The following is an 18,589-nucleotide window of genomic DNA, read 5'->3' on the forward strand; positions in this document are numbered from 1 at the left end:
AGGCAAAACAGTCATGAGATCTGGTAGTGGCTGTGACACCATATTATTTAGAGCCTCTTTGTTTTTCAAAGTTCAGATAACAATTGCATCACCTAAAATTCATGTCAACTGCAGCCACAAGGTCAGATGCTTAATTAAGGCACAGCTTTTTATCTAATTGTGTGTGTGAGAGAGATATTTTAAAGGAAACACAGGACAACAATATCCTTGATAAAATAAGATAACCTAGTTGTACTCAGAGTAGGCCCACTGAAGTTAATGGATATTCAATTTTTTATCAGTTATGTACCACTTTATCTTCAAAGGAGCTAAAGGTGGTGTACATTGTTGTCCCTTCATTTTAATATCACAATAACCCTGTGAGGTAGGTTAAGCTGAGAGACAGTGACTGGCCCAAGGTGACTGAGTGATGTTCCCATCATTAGGGTCTACTCTGAGTAGGACTTAGTGGAATACAACCTAGAAGAAGAGTTTGGACTTGATGTCCCGCCTTTCACTCCCCTTAAGGAGTCTCAAAGCAGCTAACGATCTCCTTTCCCTTCCTCCCCCACAACAAACACTGTGAGGTGAGTGAGGCTGAAAGACTTCAGAGAAGTGTGACTAGCCCAAGGTCACCCAGCAGCTGCATCTGGAGGAGTGGGGACGTGAACCCAGTTCACCAGATTACGAGTCCACCGCTCTTAACCACTACACCACGCTGGCTCCTGTTGTAAGAGCACAGATGCTGGGTCTAGTGGGGTCTGAACTTGGGTCTATATACTTTCACACATTACTGACTACTTACTTACACAAGCGTTTCCCATGCCAGCTTCTAGCAGTTTCCATGTCAAGAAGTTTGCCTTGGTTTATAATGTCTAATCAACATTGGATCCTACACAGCACCCTTTCAACCGATGTTCCAGCATCATCTTTCATTCAGATGGTTCAAAACTGACTCTGGATATTATTGACGGTGACTTTTGACCAATCTGATGGGTGGATCTGAGGGTGAAATATGTAGCCTAAGGAAAGACACTTGCAGAGATCTGTTAAAGCCCATAGCCCCTGAGATGCTCTCAGGAACCATAGGATTCCACCCTTATACAAGGGCGTAGTCATGATTTTTGTTGGGGAGGGGGAGGGGAAAGGCCTTGTGTTGGGGGGGGGGGGCAGAACCTCAGTTAGCTATGTATTTCTATTGATTTGCATTGATTTATGGGGGGGAGCAGGGGGGATGCCCCCCGCCCCCTATCCCTTATATAAATGACTTGTGAACCGCCCTGTGATCCCCGGGCGAAGAGAGATAATATTGAGATTATCTCAATATTGAGATAATAATAATATTTAAAATAATATTTAAAACAATATTTTAAAAAAAATCGAAAAATCACTTAGAAGCATCATTACATATATTTAATAAAGAAACAGAGAGCCCAGTGTATCTCTGTGTGTGTGGTGTGGGGAAACCCGCAAGCCACACCTCCCAGATGCAATTCTTTAAATTCCAATTCAACCACCGTCTCCTAAGTCCCCGCATCGCACTTCTTTAGTACGCTCCGCAGGAGCGAACAGAGATTTCTGTCCCCCGCTCCCACCACCACAAAAAAACCAAAAACGAATCGACACCGGAAGTGGAGGGGCGTGCCTCGCGCGCGCGCTACTGCGCAGGGCCAAGGTGCCTTTGGCTCTCGGCCGCGTGGGCAGCGGCACAGATTTGTGCAAGCCTAGCGAGCGGTTCGCTTGTGTGAGAGAGAGAGGGACGTGCGCGGAGACGCCCCATCCTGGGGCTCGTCTGATGGAAGCGCAGGGTGTCCTGGACGGGCTCCGGTCCCGCGTGTTGTTGCCTCGCCGCGTGGGGCGGGCTCCGCGCATCTTCGGCTGGGCTTTGCCCACGGCGGTGCTGTGCGGCTACGGCTTCTTCGCCAACCTACGGCCGTCGGAGCCTTTCCTCACGCCTTACCTGTTGGGGCCGGACAAGAACCTCACCGAGACTCAGGTATTCCGGGGCGGCGGCGGCATTTTTAGTCCGTAGCGTTTCGAAGAGGAGATTCGTCCGGTGGGGGGGGGGGTAACGTGTCTCCTCAAAAGTAAGCCCCACCGAGCTCTGTAGAGCTTTACTCCCAAGGGCTTTGTCCCTTCAGTGCTAGTAGCTTTGTGTTTCCGCTTCAGCCGTCGGTCATGCTTAAGGAGAGAGGGCTCTCGAACATGTGCAGAGGACCCTTCCCTAGCGCCGAATTATTGCGGGTATGGCTTCCAGGTAGGCTGAAGCCCACCCCCACCCCAGGCATCTCCTGTTTTAGAAAGCTAAAGCTTCCCGGAACTCGCTATGGATGAATGGCTGGCTGCTGCTGTAGCTATAGGTCGAAGTCAGAATTACTGGCAGAATTACGGGTAGATTCATAAGCGCGTGATCCCTTTGGTGAAAGCGGGAGGGAAAGAGGATGTCGCGGCGGGAAAGTTTGTCACTGTCCTGAGCAGCAGCAGGTGGATCTTCTGACTTCCACTTGCCTGACGGTTAATAAAAGTAAGGGGGCTTTTCTTGCGTCATTAGCCTGCGATGGGGTCCTGCTGTCACTGGTATACTGCATTGTATGCAGAGGTTGATAGATCAGGGTGGGCATGTGGGGATTTATGTACTTACCGGTATATTTTTACGGTACTGGAATCTTGCATCCCTAACTTAAAATTAAAGAATCCTGAGCCCACACATTTATTTGGAGCGCCGGAAATCAATATAGCTCATAATCCTTACAGTATTTAAGAAAATTCCTTTCCTCATGTGATCACCTCTCCTTCCTTAATTTCAGAAGTATAATGGGAGGAGGGAGTCCTTTGTTAGACAACTTAGAATCATAGAATTGTAGAGTCAGAAGGGAGCACCAAGAGTCATCTAGGTCAATTCCCTGCAATGTAGGAATCTTTTGCACAAAGTGGGGCTCAAGCCAACAACCTTGAGATTAAGAGTCTCGTGCTCTACCAACTCAGCTATCCCAGACTTGGATTCAAAAATCATTGTTGATCTACTGCAGAATCATATAGAGCCACACACTTCAAACTTTTCAGACCCAGAACCCACTTTTAACCCAAACGTGTATTTGGAGACCCATTTCATAATTTTTAACCATATACTTGTAGCTCAGTTGTTACAGCATGAAACTCTTGATCTCAGGGTCATGGGTTCAAGCCCTGCTTTGCAGGCGGTTGGACTAGATGGCCCTTGTGGTCCCTTCCAACTCTACAATTATATGATTCTATGATTTGCATGGTGGTAGTGCAAATGAGTGATATAATTCCTACCAGAAGATCTTGGTCTATCTAATGCCCATCCCTCACCTAGATCAACCTTGCGTCTACTGTAACTGTTATTTGGAATTGCCATAATTCACTCAGTTATTATGGAGACTTCAGTTGCTGCCTGTTGCATTTTAGTGTTTTCTCATTCAAGCTTGGCCTGCAGCAATTCTTCCAAGCAGCAGCCTCAGGCCATCCTGCATGGACTAAGCATTATTGACCCTTGGTTGAAGGCTTGGAGAGCTTACCTTTGTTGCCCATCATCATCAGCACAGGCTGCAATCAGCAGCTGTGAGCTGGTTGACTCAAAGTTGTTGAGAGAATCTGCAATTGGTGTGCTGCTGGCCTTCAACCTCTTCTAAACCTTTGGACGCTTTTGGCACCTGCTCCCTTCAGTTTTCCAAGGGATGTATTGTCTGCGTTTTGGAGAGAGTGCAATGCTTGATCTTCATTTTTCTTAAAAATAAATAAATTCACTTCTGTTCTTTGCAGAAGGAAAGCTAATAAAAACAAAGGTAAACAGAACGGGAAAATACCGGTAATGCCATTTGAATTTAGGAAACTGGTCATTAAAGGGCCAAACACCTTTAGTAGGGAGGAAATCCGTCCAGGAAACAATTAAAAGCCCAATTTCAGTAATGCCAGGAATTACCTTGTGCCATAATGAACAGGTAGCACCTTTGCTGGTTGAAGACTGCATCATTAACATACTTTCCAAGGAGTAATCCCATTGATCTGAATAAGACTTATTTATGAGAAACCATACTTTTAAAATTTTGCTCTTGGAGACAGGTATTGCAAGGTTGTAATGCGTAGGACAGCTGTCACTTGGATGCTTGCTAAGTAGAAATCATGAAACGAGTTCCATAGTTCTCCTACCTCTATCAGTTTTTTAATTGTATTTTTAAACCTTTTATGAATAATAACAATGAAATAATGCAGACTGTCTCAACCCTTTAGCATTTGGTAAGACCTTGCAAATGATTTTATGCTGACAGTTGCAGATGACAGCAAAATTGACTGGAGATTTTGTGATAAGGTTCTGAAATATCCAGTCTTACAAGTTTTTATCCACTTAGCTCACTGTTGCTTTTTATACGTCTGTGTGTGACTCCATATTTTCAATTCTGTTCTTCCAGGCAGGTTTGTGTGCTTGTTCTCCATAGTGAAGATTGAAAAACAACAACACATAACTTTTTCATGCAAATGAGCTTGTAAACATTACAGGGTCATCTTCTATTGCCTTTTCCACCTAACCCCACATGCACTCTGTTTCAGTATGTATTTGGTACATTTCAAGCTGGAAATATCAGCCTGTACCACTATTGCAGTGTCCAAGCCTGAGATTAATAAAGTGTCATGCCAGCCAACCCTAGTAAGGCACTGCTTCTGAAACTTTGATTTTGAACCACTCTTCTTAACCTATTTTACCTTCTCTTCTCCCTCCTCCACTCTAGCCAGCACAAGTTTATTTTTCTGCAGTGAACACATAAAAATCATTCCTTGCAGCTGTGTGTAAAGGTCAGTGGGGTGGAGCCTGAATACAGGGATGGGGAGCCTCTGACTCTCTACATGTAGCTGAACTGCAACTCCTATCAGCCATGAATATCGGCCCATGCAGCCTGGGACTAGTGGGAGTTGGAGTCCAACAACAAGTTCTGGAGGGCCACAGGTTGCCCATCCTTTCCATAACAGAGCAGGATATCTCTGACTCGATCCTAAAACCATGAATAGGGAAACATGAGGAAAAAATAGCTGTTCTTCCTGAGGTGGTTTCTTCTAAAATCACACTGGGGTGATGGAGTGAGGTTGCAGTGTGGACTAGCGAACATACTCTCTTCATTCTCCACTTCCCCTCTCTAGAAATGACTACCAAATGCCATCAGATGCTCCATGCTTTCCAAGGGACTCTGGCTGTATGATAGCCTCTCTAGAGAGAATTTGCTTGGCAACTACCTCCTGCACAGTTTGATGTTACGCAAAAGCTTGTATTTGAAAGAGCGGTAAATTATACCTGTTAGAATATGAATTTTCTGTTAACAAATGTTCATATCTTTTTCTTCTTCTTCATTTAGGTCTTCAATGAAATTTATCCAGTATGGACTTACTCCTATTTGGTGCTGCTCTTTCCTGTCTTCCTGGCAACAGACTATCTCCGCTACAAGCCTGTCATCCTTCTACAAGGACTAAGCCTTATAGTGACATGGTTTATGCTGCTTTATGCAGAAGGACTGCTGGCTATTCAGTTCCTAGAGTTCTTCTATGGACTGGTGACTGCCACGGAAATTGCCTATTATTCCTACATCTATAGCGTTGTGGACCTAACGTTGTATCAGAAAGTCACAAGCTACTGTCGGAGTGCTGCGCTTGTGGGTTTTACAGTGGGCTCTGTTTCTGGACAAATCCTGGTGTCTGTATTTGACTGGCCTCTGTTCAATTTGAATGTGATCTCTCTCACTGCTGTGTCCGTTGCCTTCGCCATGGCCTGGTTTCTGCCCATGCCACAGAAAAGCCTTTTCTTTCACCATCGCCAATCAAGCACCCAGGTCAGTAAGGAAACGAAGGTTGTAGATCCTGCCTTAAAGAGGGTTCCTGGGTGGGAAGATGCTGAATCGGAGATCCCTTTAAATAGAGATGAGCATCCAGCAGTGCAACAGGTAAGCAATAATCCTCTTTTCCAGGGGAATGGAAGGTGCAGCTCTCTCATTGCACAGAAAATCTCTGTTGGGTTAATTGACCATTACATTGTCTGTTGCTTGTGGCATGTCAGGGCAGTTCATTGGGTTTTCAGGTGTCTGATCACTTTAAATTTAAATTCTGGGGATGTGATCTTCAGCATGCCTCTGGCAGTGGAATCCTATTGCCTGCTGGAACATGTACAAGTTCAGGCCAATCAAATATGCCAGTTTTATTAACTTCCTATTTATTATTCTTTATGAGATGCCTCATTAAATGAATTTTCTAGGTATTCAAAGGGAGAAAAAGTATTACAATAAAAATCTATAATCGCATAAAACAAGCCAGCATAAAAGCCAAATACAAAAATCAAGCACAGTCAATTACCGTACAGAGTGCAGAAACTGGAACCATCAAATGCTTATGCTAAAACCACTAACCATTCCATAGGAACTTAAAAACAAGATCTTAAAAGTCCTGAGAGAAGAAAGCAGATTCTTTTGGGAATCTATTGTTGCTGGGGAGGGCAGGTGGTAGCTCCAAGAACAGGTGATGTTTGTGTGTTTCTGAAGGTGGGCTACTATCCATCTTAAGAATATGATACTTTTAAACTCTAGACATTCTTAGCAAGTACAAATGCTACCAAAAGCTTCTTAGGAGAGCCTATAGAGAAGTTTTGGCCAATTGTCAGGGTAAACTAGGTCCAGAGATAAGAACCAATGAAGTGAAGACTGGGTCAGAAAAAGTGAGGTGCTTGTGTGGAGATGCTTCTAAAGGAGTTTGCAGGACATAGTGAAGCCTGAATGAATACTTCACCAGAAAGCAAACTTCTGCAATTGTGCAAACAAATCTAGAAATTACTTTTAAAAAAATCCTGTCCCTTGGCCAGAAAGGGTTCTGCGTTCTTGTTTTTGTTTGGTTTGCTAGGCTACAATTGGTAATTAAAGCTCTTAGCATTCCATGGAATTAAAGTTTCCCAGTCAAGCTCTGCTTCCCTAGTAGAGGATTAGCATGAAACAGAGAGAACCTGTATGGATAGGTGGCAGCACTTTCTTCAGTTCTATGTAAATTAGCACAACATTGTATCCTAGTATGAGCTAGGTAATACTGTTCCTCCTCCTTTCCTATTCTCTCATTCCTTCATCTGTCCCCACCCCTGCCTTCTACTGACACTTTGCAACTCAGGTGTTTTCATATTGTATTCTTGTTGTATTCTATACATAGAAAGTTGAATGTATTGTCAGTGCTGTGTCCACCAGCCTACTCAGTGCACTGATGTTGAGGTGAGAGTTCTGAATGGAGAAAAAGTCAATTCTAAAAAGAGATTCTTTAGTTATAGGGAACGGCAAAAAAGCCCCTTATCTGCAGACTGTGTACACAAGCAAACTGCAAATACAGCTTGGTCTTGGTCTAAGCACATATAATCTTAAACATCCTGGTGGAACCCTACAGATTATAGATTCTAGGCAGCAGGCTCTGCGGGAGAGGAGAGAATACACATGCAGATCTTGCATCAGTCTGCTAGGGTATTGGCGGTCTGCATTCCCCCCCCCATCTTTGAGTATAGAGCTCTATAGTTCCTCTTTATCCTGTGCTGAGTGAGGAGGGAACTTGTGTTTCCTTAGTTGATGGAAACTGGAGGCAGTATGCCTTCTTTGGCACCACTGTGCTGCCCTTGGGTAGAGCCACCTGAAGTTTTCTGCCTTATACTGGCTCCAAACTTGTGGTCAAAAAGGCAGAACCAAACACAGCTCTTCTCTCCTACCTGCCTCTTTCCCAAACCATTCATTCAAGCTCAGGACTCCATATAGTCACAGACAGTGAGAGAAAGGGAAGTAGGATTTGAGATTTTTCTTTTCTGCACCCTATAGACCAAGCCCTGGTGCCCTCTGGATGCCTTGGACATATATTCCCATCAGTCCTGGTCAGCACAGCATGATTTTGGAGCATTTGGAGGGCGTCAGATTGGTGACTAAGTGTTGATGTTGGCCAGTTTTTGCAGAATTTGTACACTTGCTCCAGCATATGTTTTGTGTCCCTCTTAAGGAATCACAAACTAGACTGCCATTAATAGGCTTTTCACTCTCTAAAAACAGCTGGACTGCTCTTAAAAATGCAAGTTCTAAAACTTCAGTACAACACAGGAGCTGAATTTAGATGTGGGGTAGTATTGTAATTTCCCTTTTCGGTAAACATGCTCCAAGCTGCCCACGAGTTTTACTGTTGGGAAAGTTATCCTTTCTCTTTTGTTCACAAATCACATTTTGTTCACCTTGAAAAGTTACATTCACTCAGACTCAATATGGGATAAATTACTACAGCAGCTGCATACCACATGCAACTCTTGCTGTGCAGTCATACTGCTTTGGGACATTACTTTGCTAGCCATCAGTAAAGCTGGAGGAAATATTATTATTAGTTTTGTAAACCACCCTTCAACCGAAGGTCACAGGGCAGTTCACATAACAAAATGATACCTAACAAAATAAAACAAACAAACCAATAATCCCCTCCCACAGACACATTTAAAAAGCCATAGAATGTTAATAAACATTGCTTTGTCCCTGTGGTAAAAAAGAATTAGCTAGAGTAACCAGCAGCAGTGTACAGCCATTCTCTCCATTGATTTTAAGCGTGCTAAGCTTGCTTGGCTCCCATCATGAGAAACATAATTCCCTTGTACCGTTGGATGTGCCCTAGCTTGTTTCTTCAGTAATAAGCAGGTGTGATTAGGCATTCTTTGATTGTGGCTTTAAACCAGATGTGGCCTAACTGGTATCACTCCGGTTGGATGGCCACTGGGCAGAGATGATGGGAGTTATAGTCTGATAACATCCGGTGGGTTACAGGTTCCCTAAGGGATTGGGCTACTAGCTTTCCACTGTCAGATATTGACTAGAGATTGCAGTTTCTGAGTCCTCTATACAATCTCTTTTTAAAGATGATGTGGCATATCCATTGCCAGTGTGGCACCTTTTGACGAGTATTTCAAAATCTCCACTGAGTAATTATGGCAGCTAATTCTGATTAGTACCTCAGTTGGATGTACGTTGAAAAAGTATGTGGTTTTAAATATTAGGGCTGAGCGGAGTGCTTGCTTGTTTCAGTTGTGGGAGGGAAAGTTGCTCATCTTGTTTGTTGCCTGTTTAGTCTCTGAAAAGCTGCTTCTCCAATGCTTTAAAAAAATTGTTCTGGGAATATACTGGGTGATACTAAGCTTAAGTTTTACTCAGAGTAATGAACATGACTAAGTTAGGTCAGTGAATATAAATAGGTGTACTCTGAGTAAAACTTGGTTGAAAACGACCCACTGATTTTAGTTAATCGGGGATATTAACTAGCACAGCCAATTGACAGCAAGTAGTGCTTTCTAGGCTACCATTGTCCTCGCTCTGTATGCACAAGGTGAAATATTCTGCTGCTGCCTGCAATGGAGGGGGGCAAACTCTGTGAGGGCTACTTGAGAAGCCCTTGTGGCGTCTCCCACAGCTTGTATGTGTGTGTGTGAATGAATCCTTTCTGGATCCTGCCCTTCCTGTCATGTGATGCGGCTTTGCACAAACTTCTCCATTCGAAAGAAGCTGGTGCAAAGCCTTGCCACATCTCTGGGCGGGTTTGTGTGTGTGTGTGTGTGTGTGTGTGTGTGTGCGGAGGGGGGAATCTCCCTTCCACACATGGCAGCCAAGCTGGGTGTTGGAACACCTCCTCTCTCACCGACTCAGCAGCAGGGGGCGCATTTCGCAGAACTTTGCTGCCGGTCCCTCTCTGCCCCTAGAGGCTGGGGAGACCAGTGGCAAAGCTGGGTAGTGGAAAAGGTGTGTTGCTCCTTGGGGGCAGCTTCCTCACCCCACCTCATGGGCTGGCTGTGCTTGTACCCTTCCCCTAAATTGCTTGAAGGGTATCTGTGCAGTTTTTGCCGGAGGTGAAAGCTTAGTTCTGCACCTTTTAGTTCAGCTGTAATAATTCCTCATAGCTGAATATACAAAGAGTATTATAATTCTTATCTTGATCGTAGTCATAGCAATCCCGTGGGGACTGGCTGTTTTTATTTATCGGAAAGGAACTAAGGCAGAGAGTGAATGTGTCACCTACTACAGCAACTTGGTCATAGGCAGTTGGGATCAAGCATATAAATGTTGGTCTCCCTTGTTAAAAGCAACTGGCATGCTATGAACCTTTGGCTGTTTGACCTCAGCCATAGTGTAAATGTTTGTCCGCACAGAGTATAGACAAGGAGTCCACGTGTTGCAGCTGATTGTAGGGTGTTTGGCAGTCGCGGTGCGCAGGGCTGAGCAAGTTTTGCAAGCCCTGGGCCTTGGAAGTTCTGGGCACAGGGTTTGCCAAGTGGTTTTTGTAGAATTCTCCATGTGTCCAACCATTGTTGCCCCATTATTTAAATGACCTTCTTTCTACTACTTGTTGAATGTTGAGAATATGGGATATGGCTACCAGGAACTAGCTCTGTCCATCTTCACCCCAGAATTGCATATTTCTTTGACTGATTCTCCACCCCAAGCCACTATCCTGCTGTCCCATTGTTTTATCCATACATGGAGTGGACTGTTTTCTAAACAGGAATATTACAGATCTAAATATTACAGTTTAATACTGTATGTAGCATCGTAATGATCCAGGATGAGAAAAGGACCATAGAATTGTAGAATTGGGAGGGATCCCTAGGGTCTTCTAGTCCAACCCCATGAATGTATCTGAACTAGTGGTCTTCAGTTTCACTGTCATGGGTTCATCTTTTTATTGGAAAGATAGCCAGGGACACTGCTCTCTGGTGGTGCTTCTTCTTGAATAGGAGACAGTTTTATATCTTTAGCCGTATTTAGAGCTGTATTCTTCCTATTGTGCTGTTGTACATGCAAGTAACTGACAGAAAGATTAGCTGAATTTTGTGTGTGTTTTAAATCTATGCAGGAGCAGAAAGTGGACATTGTGAAAGTAATCAAAGAGCTCTGGCAGGACTTCCTTCGGTGCTACTCATCCCGGCCTCTGCTGTGTTGGTCTGTTTGGTGGGCACTCTCAACATGTGGTTACTTCCAAGTCATAAACTATGCTCAAGGTCTATGGGAAAAAGTGCTGCCTTCTCAGACCTCTCAGATCTATAACGGTGGTGTGGAGGCTGTTTCCACACTGTTGGGTAAGTTCCCTCTGTAACTATTTTTTTTTTTTAAAGAGGTAAGATCCATGCTATGGGACTATGTTAAGCAATGGATCTAAAGGATTAAACATACCTTACCTACAGGGTAGGTGTGTTGTGCAGCTGTCAAAGCTGGTGCTTTCCTATTTCGAGCAAGAGACCCTTTCCCGTAAATGGCACTCCCTTAAATTACTGTTGAGTGAGTTTCATATGATGTGTGCATGTGATGACTCACTTGCTTCTGCTAGCAATTTAGTGTTTTGAAATTCTGTCTGGAGATGATAGTGTTTATAGCAACCTCCTGAGGAGCTTTACCCAAGCAAAGTATGCCCAGGTTTGGTACATGAATATGAACGATGCAATACCAGTTAGAGCAATAGGGCGATGCTTACACAGGCTTTTGTGCACAACCACAATTGAGTAATGATGGTAACTGCTAGTACTGGGCAACATTTCTACATTAACCTCCCGCCTGTTTTCTCTTTGCCCTCAAAATTCTCAAGCCTGCTTGCACCATGTAAGTGTAGAAGCCCTGAATTGGGGATGGTTAAACTTTTTTTGGGCTGAGGGCCACAATGACCTGTGAACAGCACCCAGGGAGTCACATATCAAAATGGGTGTGGCCAATTTTACTTCTGTTTAGAAGACAATTTGAGGTATATGTGTGTTTGGCAGGGGGGTGTCTCTCCTTCCCTCCAATTTATTATTATATATATGTAAAATGACATATTTCAGGGGTGTGTCTTTTGGGTGACCACAAAAAATGGGGGTGGGGTGGGGTGAGTGGTGGATGTGGACCACAGATTAGGCAACCCTGCCCTAAAGGCTAGCTAAATAAAAAATTAATTTGTTTTTTGCACTTACAGGAGCTGTGGCTGTGGTTGTTGCGGGCCACATAAAAACATCTTGGGCTACCTGGGGTGAGATAGCCTTAGCCATGTTTTCCCTCTGCATTGCTGCTGCCGTGTATATCATGGACAGTGTTCATAACATCTGGGTCTGTTATGCTTCGTACATAGTATTCCGAATTGTTTATATGCTGCTCATCACAATTGCAACGTAAGTAGATCTTTGCAAACTGATAATTATAATTATCCATGTTTCAGTAAACTCAGCACAAAGCTGTATCTGTATTATAAGCATTGAATTGATGTTCTGCATTTAAGAATGTCAAACAAGCAAAGGCAATCAACATGCATCTAGATTCTTGAATTTTAGAATGCAGTGCCTTGTTCAATTATGTCTGCTGGAGCACAGGTCAATCAGGTCAGTTCAGTCTGAAATCAGAAAATTGTAATATAAGCAAAGAACAATGGGTACTTTTATTCAATCTGTGCTGTTTACATTGTATGGCCTAATTTAAACATGAGCTCTGTCGGTGGAGCATGAGACTCTTAATCTCAGGGTCATGGGTTCGAGCCCCATGCTGGGCAAAAGATTCCTGCATTGCAGGGGGTTGGATGAGATGGTGCTCGGGGTCCCTTTCAGCTCTTTTGATTCTATAGTTATGTAAGAAAAAGTGCCTGACATTTTGTTTTAAATTGAGTTACTAATGTTGCATGTAGTAGATGAGGGTTCAGTTTTCAATGTGAAGTCAGGTTTGCATACTTGGTGTCACTTTGAAACTAGGCCTGAGGTTTCCAGTCTGTCTTATGCAACCATTTGTCTTTTTATTTTTTTGGCAATGCACATCTAATTGCTGTCATACCAAATGACTGCGAACTTGGGCATGCAGCCAGTAAGACACTGGCAACCAGAAATGTCAGAATTAAAAATAGATTCTCCGTATTATGATACCCTCATATGTTGGGTTTCTTCCAAGCTTATTTGTTTGGGTAAAGGTGAAAGCTAGGAAGAGCAGTAAGTGCTTTGTAAGCAGTGCATTCACATGCATCAGCTATGTTGTGGGTTTGCATAATTCATTTTGCAGTGTAATGCAATAGTTCAGGAAAGCACACAATCCAAGACAGATTGTCCTAGTTACTGCAGGTACAGTAGCTGAATACTGAGCAATGGGCAGTAGTTATACACATAAGTAAGAATAGCAAGGACACAGGTATTTAATCTTTTAATTGTCGTGGAAGGGAAACTGCATTATCATGAGACTCCCATGTGTTCACATGTGGGAACAAAGAAAACTGTCTTATACTGAGCTGGATCAGCTATCTTGGTAATTTCAACACAAGTTCTTGCTGGATTCCAATTCCAGTCAGTTCCAACCAGCATGGCCAATGGTCTGGGATTACGAGAGTTGTAAACCACAATTCCACACCAGTGATACCAGCATCAGCACTGCAGGGTTTCAGACAGAACTTTCCCAGCCCTTCCAAGAGGGATTGAAGCTGGGATCTCTGCATGGGAAGCATGTGTTCTACCATTGAGCTACAGTCCTTCCCAACTGATGTTCATTGTTGTTTTGGAACAGTGCTTTTTGCTTACAAAACTGGAGTTGGGTGGGAGTTAAGCTGTTGCGTCCCAACAGCTTAAAACCATATCTGGATGACCCACCTATTTCTCCCAAAGCCTTCAGAGAAGGCTGTCGTACAACTTGCCCTGAAAATCTCTGTCAGTGAGCAAATGCAGATAAGAAGAATACCCTGATTTTCGGTAGAAGTTAATCCTATGTGTGCTTTCAGAAAAGTAAGCCGCATTGAATGGAGTTACTTCATAATAAATGTGCATCAGATTGGGCTGATCTGATGCTTTGCAGCTTCAACCTAGTTTTGCTTGTCCCTCTACCAGCTACACTGGGAAGCAGTGATTCTTAGCTGGCAAAAATGACTGACTGATTTCCCACCCATTGAGTCTTCCCAGCTGTAGTCAGGATTAACTAGTCACCTCTCCATTGTGCATCTTCTGCCCACTGTTTACAAATCCTATGCAATTAATCAGTCATTTTATCACCAGAGCTCCTGGCAATTAATATTTCAGTGCCTCGTCTATCCTCCTCAGCACTGAATTAGGTCACTGTTCCCATTTTACAAATGGGCATGTCAGCCTCCATTTCCTCCATTGAACAAGCTGGGATAGTACAACCAGCTCAACTGCTTTGATTTTCCCTTTGATATACTCAGCTGGGAAATGACATCAATGTGTGTGTATTTTGGTTTGTGGGTTGATGCAATAAGATCACTGCATATGCAAATATTTAAGGGCCAAATTACACATGATGGTGGCACTTCATTGTGTTATTAAATCTGGAGCTGCCACCAATCATGTAGAGCAGGGGTGGGAAACCTTAGGCTCAAGGACCAAATAAGATTTCCCCGTTCTCTCTGTTTGACTCTTGGGACTCTCCCCAGGCCAGGCCCGTTCCCATAGGCCACACTTTAATGTGTCCTTGGATTGTGGTAGTACCTCGTGCATACCTGGAAGGACAATGGAGAGATGTGCGAGAACTTAATGACTTTTGTGTGGCTGGAATGCATCCTGCAGGATATCTGAAATCTCAGTTATCTGAACACAAAAGAATTATACCCAAAACTTGCTACATGAACAGCTGATTCAGGTAGCTGAACAGCTTGAGTTTGCCCATTTCCTTACCTATTTATGCAGGTAAGGAAGAGGTTTGGGCAAATCAGGAGCAAGAGAGATTTCCTGGGAATGCATTGTGTTCAGAAAACAGAACCTGCATGTATCCATTGATTGGCTCATTTTGCATGTGCGCACCCCTCCCCTTTATGTGGTCTCCAAAAGGTTGCTGACAAGGAATGCAGCCTTAGGACTGAAAAAAAGCTTTCCCTCCCGATGTAGAAAGAGGCAAAATATCCAGTTTTTAAAAAGCAAAATAGGTGCATTGGGGAAGAGTATAACTTCTCCCCTGCGTGTAGGTTACTTTTCCATAGGCAAGTATCTTGCCAAGCATCCTTTTCTCCGTGGGGTTTTTGATGGCAAGAGTGACCCTGGCTGAGATTAAAAGTTAATGGGATGAAAGCAAGCCATGGGATGGAGGAGGAGCCTGTTTTCCTGGTCCCATATATATAACTTATTTGCTTTTAACATATCTGATTGGGATATTTCCATGGGCAGGTGAATCTAGTCCCAGGGTAACCAACTTGGTGCCCTCCGAAAGTTGGACCCCAGCCAGCATGGCCACTGATGAAGGATGGTAAGCGTTGCTGGCTGGGATCCAATATTTGGAGGGCAGCACACTGGCTGTCCTGATCCTGTATGATCCCAACTCTTTTGATTATTAACTTGTGTGGATCTCTTCTGTTTGCCTGAAAAGAGGCTTTTGTTTTCAGTACTCATGCTCTCTATTTCTTCTTCTTTTTCCCTGAAGTTTCCAGATTGCAACAAATCTAAGTGTAGAGCGCTATGCTCTTGTTTTTGGCGTCAATACATTCATTGCCCTGGCATTGCAGACTCTGCTCACATTGATTGTTGTTGATGCAAAAGGGCTTGGCCTGGACATATTCACACAGGTAAGGCCTATTTTGGCTGGGTGGGGGAAAAGAGGGTATACAGCCTTCCTAGTAAAAGCCTTTTGTCTGCTTCAGGGCGTGAAAGGTCATTCTGGTTGCAACTATTTTTCATTGGGGGTGGGTGGGTAGTGCCTTGTACTATGCTTGCTGAGGGGAGGAGGTTTCCTTCATACACCCCATTTTCTAATACATGTTGGGAATGCTTATCTGTCTTAATGAGTTGCGGGGAGATAAAACCATTGCACATGTTTTGCTTGAAATGGAAGCTTCTCTCAGGCTTGGCTTGTAGACTGCTTCCTATTTAGATATACCTAATAAATTCATTGACAAAAATGGGTGGTGAGTGTAAAATGGAGCACAAAATGTGATTCTTACTCATTATAATAAAATGATGGCTCAGACAGCCTGTCATCTTAGTGCCTGAGACATAGAATCCAAATAGTGACTGCCAACCTGCCATTGTGCTGAAGATAGCACTATTTATTGGCTGTTTACTGCCCTAAGATGTGCAACATTACTGTACACTTCCTAATGGTAGGACTGGCCCTGATTTAGGTTAATGAACTTTGCTTCTCAGTTCACTACTCCCTTCTCTTTTTGTTCCCTGCAGTTCATGATCTATGCTGGCTACTTTGCTGCCATAGCAGTAGTGTTCTTGATCAGTGGGACATGCAGTATTATCAAGAAATCCTGGATGAAGGAGAGGAGAAATGAAGCAACAACAGATGGTGCTTAAAATGAAGAATATGGACTTGTTAAGCCCCTGTGTTAGGAAAGGGGGATCTATTTAAATATGCTGGTTTGTATTTATTAATGTATCCAAATGCTGTTCATTCAAGACTGTTACCTAAATTGTCCTTGATACATGTTTGTACTATATTAGTAGCATAAATTAGGAACAGATTTATTTACTTATATCTTACGTAAGTAAGAATTTTATATGCAACACATTGGTCTTGGATAATGCCTTTTAGGTCATAACTGCATAACTAGAGATGGTCAGAAGCATCCTTGAGATTTACTGATTGCTTCCTGAAACCGGCAAGCCCATAAATTAGCCATTGAAGTGAAGGTGTTGTTGAAACTAGCCCAATTCGTGCTGTTGCAGGGGTCTTGGTAGGCTGGGTTTTGCAGGTTAAGGCAGTGAGGTATACCAAAAGTAGTCTCAAGTCAAGTTGGACATAGCAGAAGAAGAACTCTCCCAAGGCTGGTAGATGCAAACTCATGAATATTGAATAGACTTATCATATACATGTGCCAACACATTTCAAAATGTAGTAGGTCATGTCTTGTCTGCCTTTTGATATTTCTAAAGGCTCAGTTTCCTATGATTACCCTTGCTCAGCAAGGTTAAATAGATAGATTATCCTGCTGACCTCATGTCAGTTATACATCTTCATTCATAAATAATATAGGGCACAGAGAGCACGTGATGAAAATTTGGCTTGGTTTGGCATCCTTAAAACCTCAGTTACCCCTCGATTCCCTATAAGTGTGATGGCCTGGGATTCAGACTTGGATGCTGAACCTGAGGGATCCCAGCCTGCACAGGATTCCCCGCCTCCAGAACCAGCAGAGCTAGGGCTTGAGTCTGAAGGGTCCTCACCTGTGCTGGATCCTCCGTTGCAGGCATCTGCTGAGTCTGCTCTGGCTCCTGATGGGATGGAGGACCCATTGCCTGCAGGTGCTCCACTCCCAGCCCCGTCAGAGGAAGCTGAGGTTGCCCCTGGATCCAGTAACCCACCAGCCTCTCCTGAGCTACAGAGGCACAGGGCAGAGAGGCGAAGGGAACTAAGTCCCTGCAGGAGGAGTGCTCGCCTCCAGGCCAGAAGGAGAGGCGAGTCACCAGAGGATCGGGGCCGCTCTATGCCTCAGGGCAGATAAAAGCCAGCCAGCCCCAAGTTGCGTGTGCCTGCCTGTGTCCTCGTACCTGATCCCAACCTGTACTTTGCCCTGTACTTTTATCCCACCCGGAATCCTCAGGGCAGGCACCCCTGGTGCCAGCACAGTAAACTTTCTTCAACTCCACAGTAGATTTTCATGACATCTGGGAGAAGGAACTCTCACAACAGTAATGTTATTTTGCTTAACTCATTCAAATAATTGAAACCTCCTTGATTAGCATTTTCCTCTATTGCTAATATGTTTTCCAGTGGTGACCAAATGTGTTTGACAACACTGGATAAAATCTCATCCTCAAGAATTAAGAATCTCAGATTCTGTCTATTCCTCCATTGTAGGATGGATGTGGAGTGGGATTACACTGCAAGAGTGTTTACATGGTTTGTGTTTGTAAACACTATGGGGAACAGGGATGCTGCTAAATTACATGTTCTGTTTCCTCTTCCCTTCCATGTCCACTTACTCTGGCCACAGTTTCTTCCTGTGACTAGCAAAATAATTGCAAATGAGAGGGTTGAATGAATCAGTAACAAGGAGCATTTGCCTCAGGATTGCAGAGTTGTTTCCTGGCAAGCTGCTAAGGATGTTAGACCAGCCCAAATAATGAAGCTGTTGTCATTGGTACATACTTCAACATGAAAAGCACTTCTATATAACTTAAAAGCCACAAGTAGGTTTTACACCTGAAGACTGCACATTTTCTTTAGCTGTGTATACAGACTTTGGGAGGCCACTGCTAGTTGTGTTTCCTAATTCATGTAAATCAAGCAGACATGTGGTGTGGTTGTTGTATGTTCAAGATAGAAGTGCTCTGCAAGTAGGAAAACCAGTGTGTGAAGTATGAGTCCTGTCCATTGTAACTTGTTCATCTAGTGCTCTCTTTGCCACATTAAAATCCAAATGAGGAAAATGGAAAGAAAGGATGGATATTACTCCTGAATTTACAGTACTGAACCTGGCAATCATATGAGATTTAGCTTTTATATAATATGTGAAGCATACCATTTCCCCTAATGTTCAGAGTGCTTGAACTTGGATTTTAATTTTAAATACAGTATATTTTTCATTGGAGGCAATGGATTGAAGGTTCAGGAACTAACTCATCAAAAATAGCCAAATATATTTGCAGTTCTTTTTGTGGTGAGATCCACCTGCAGGTCTGGCTTCC

At 43.6% G+C, this 18,589-nt stretch overlaps 1 protein-coding gene across 2 annotated transcripts; it reads left to right on the plus strand.

The window, feature by feature from the left end:
- Nucleotides 1–1,742: 1,742 nt before the first annotated feature.
- On the plus strand, nucleotides 1,743–16,776 carry SLC19A2 (solute carrier family 19 member 2). 2 transcript variants are annotated; one of them, XM_033146580.1, is made up of 6 exons: nucleotides 1,743–1,975; nucleotides 5,346–5,927; nucleotides 10,873–11,095; nucleotides 11,962–12,154; nucleotides 15,378–15,519; nucleotides 16,130–16,776. In XM_033146580.1, exons 1-6 carry the CDS (start codon nucleotides 1,775–1,777, stop codon nucleotides 16,253–16,255), a joined length of 1,467 nt encoding a protein of 488 aa, XP_033002471.1. In that variant the 5' UTR covers nucleotides 1,743–1,774; the 3' UTR covers nucleotides 16,256–16,776. The 2 variants fall into 2 exon arrangements, with proteins under 2 accessions (XP_033002471.1, XP_033002472.1); XM_033146581.1 differs by having other exon boundaries at nucleotides 5,346–5,816.
- Nucleotides 16,777–18,589: the final 1,813 nt, after the last annotated feature.

This window comes from Lacerta agilis, chromosome 4 (genome assembly GCF_009819535.1).
Source record: "Lacerta agilis isolate rLacAgi1 chromosome 4, rLacAgi1.pri, whole genome shotgun sequence".
In the NCBI taxonomy this organism is placed as follows: domain Eukaryota; kingdom Metazoa; phylum Chordata; class Lepidosauria; order Squamata; family Lacertidae; genus Lacerta; species Lacerta agilis.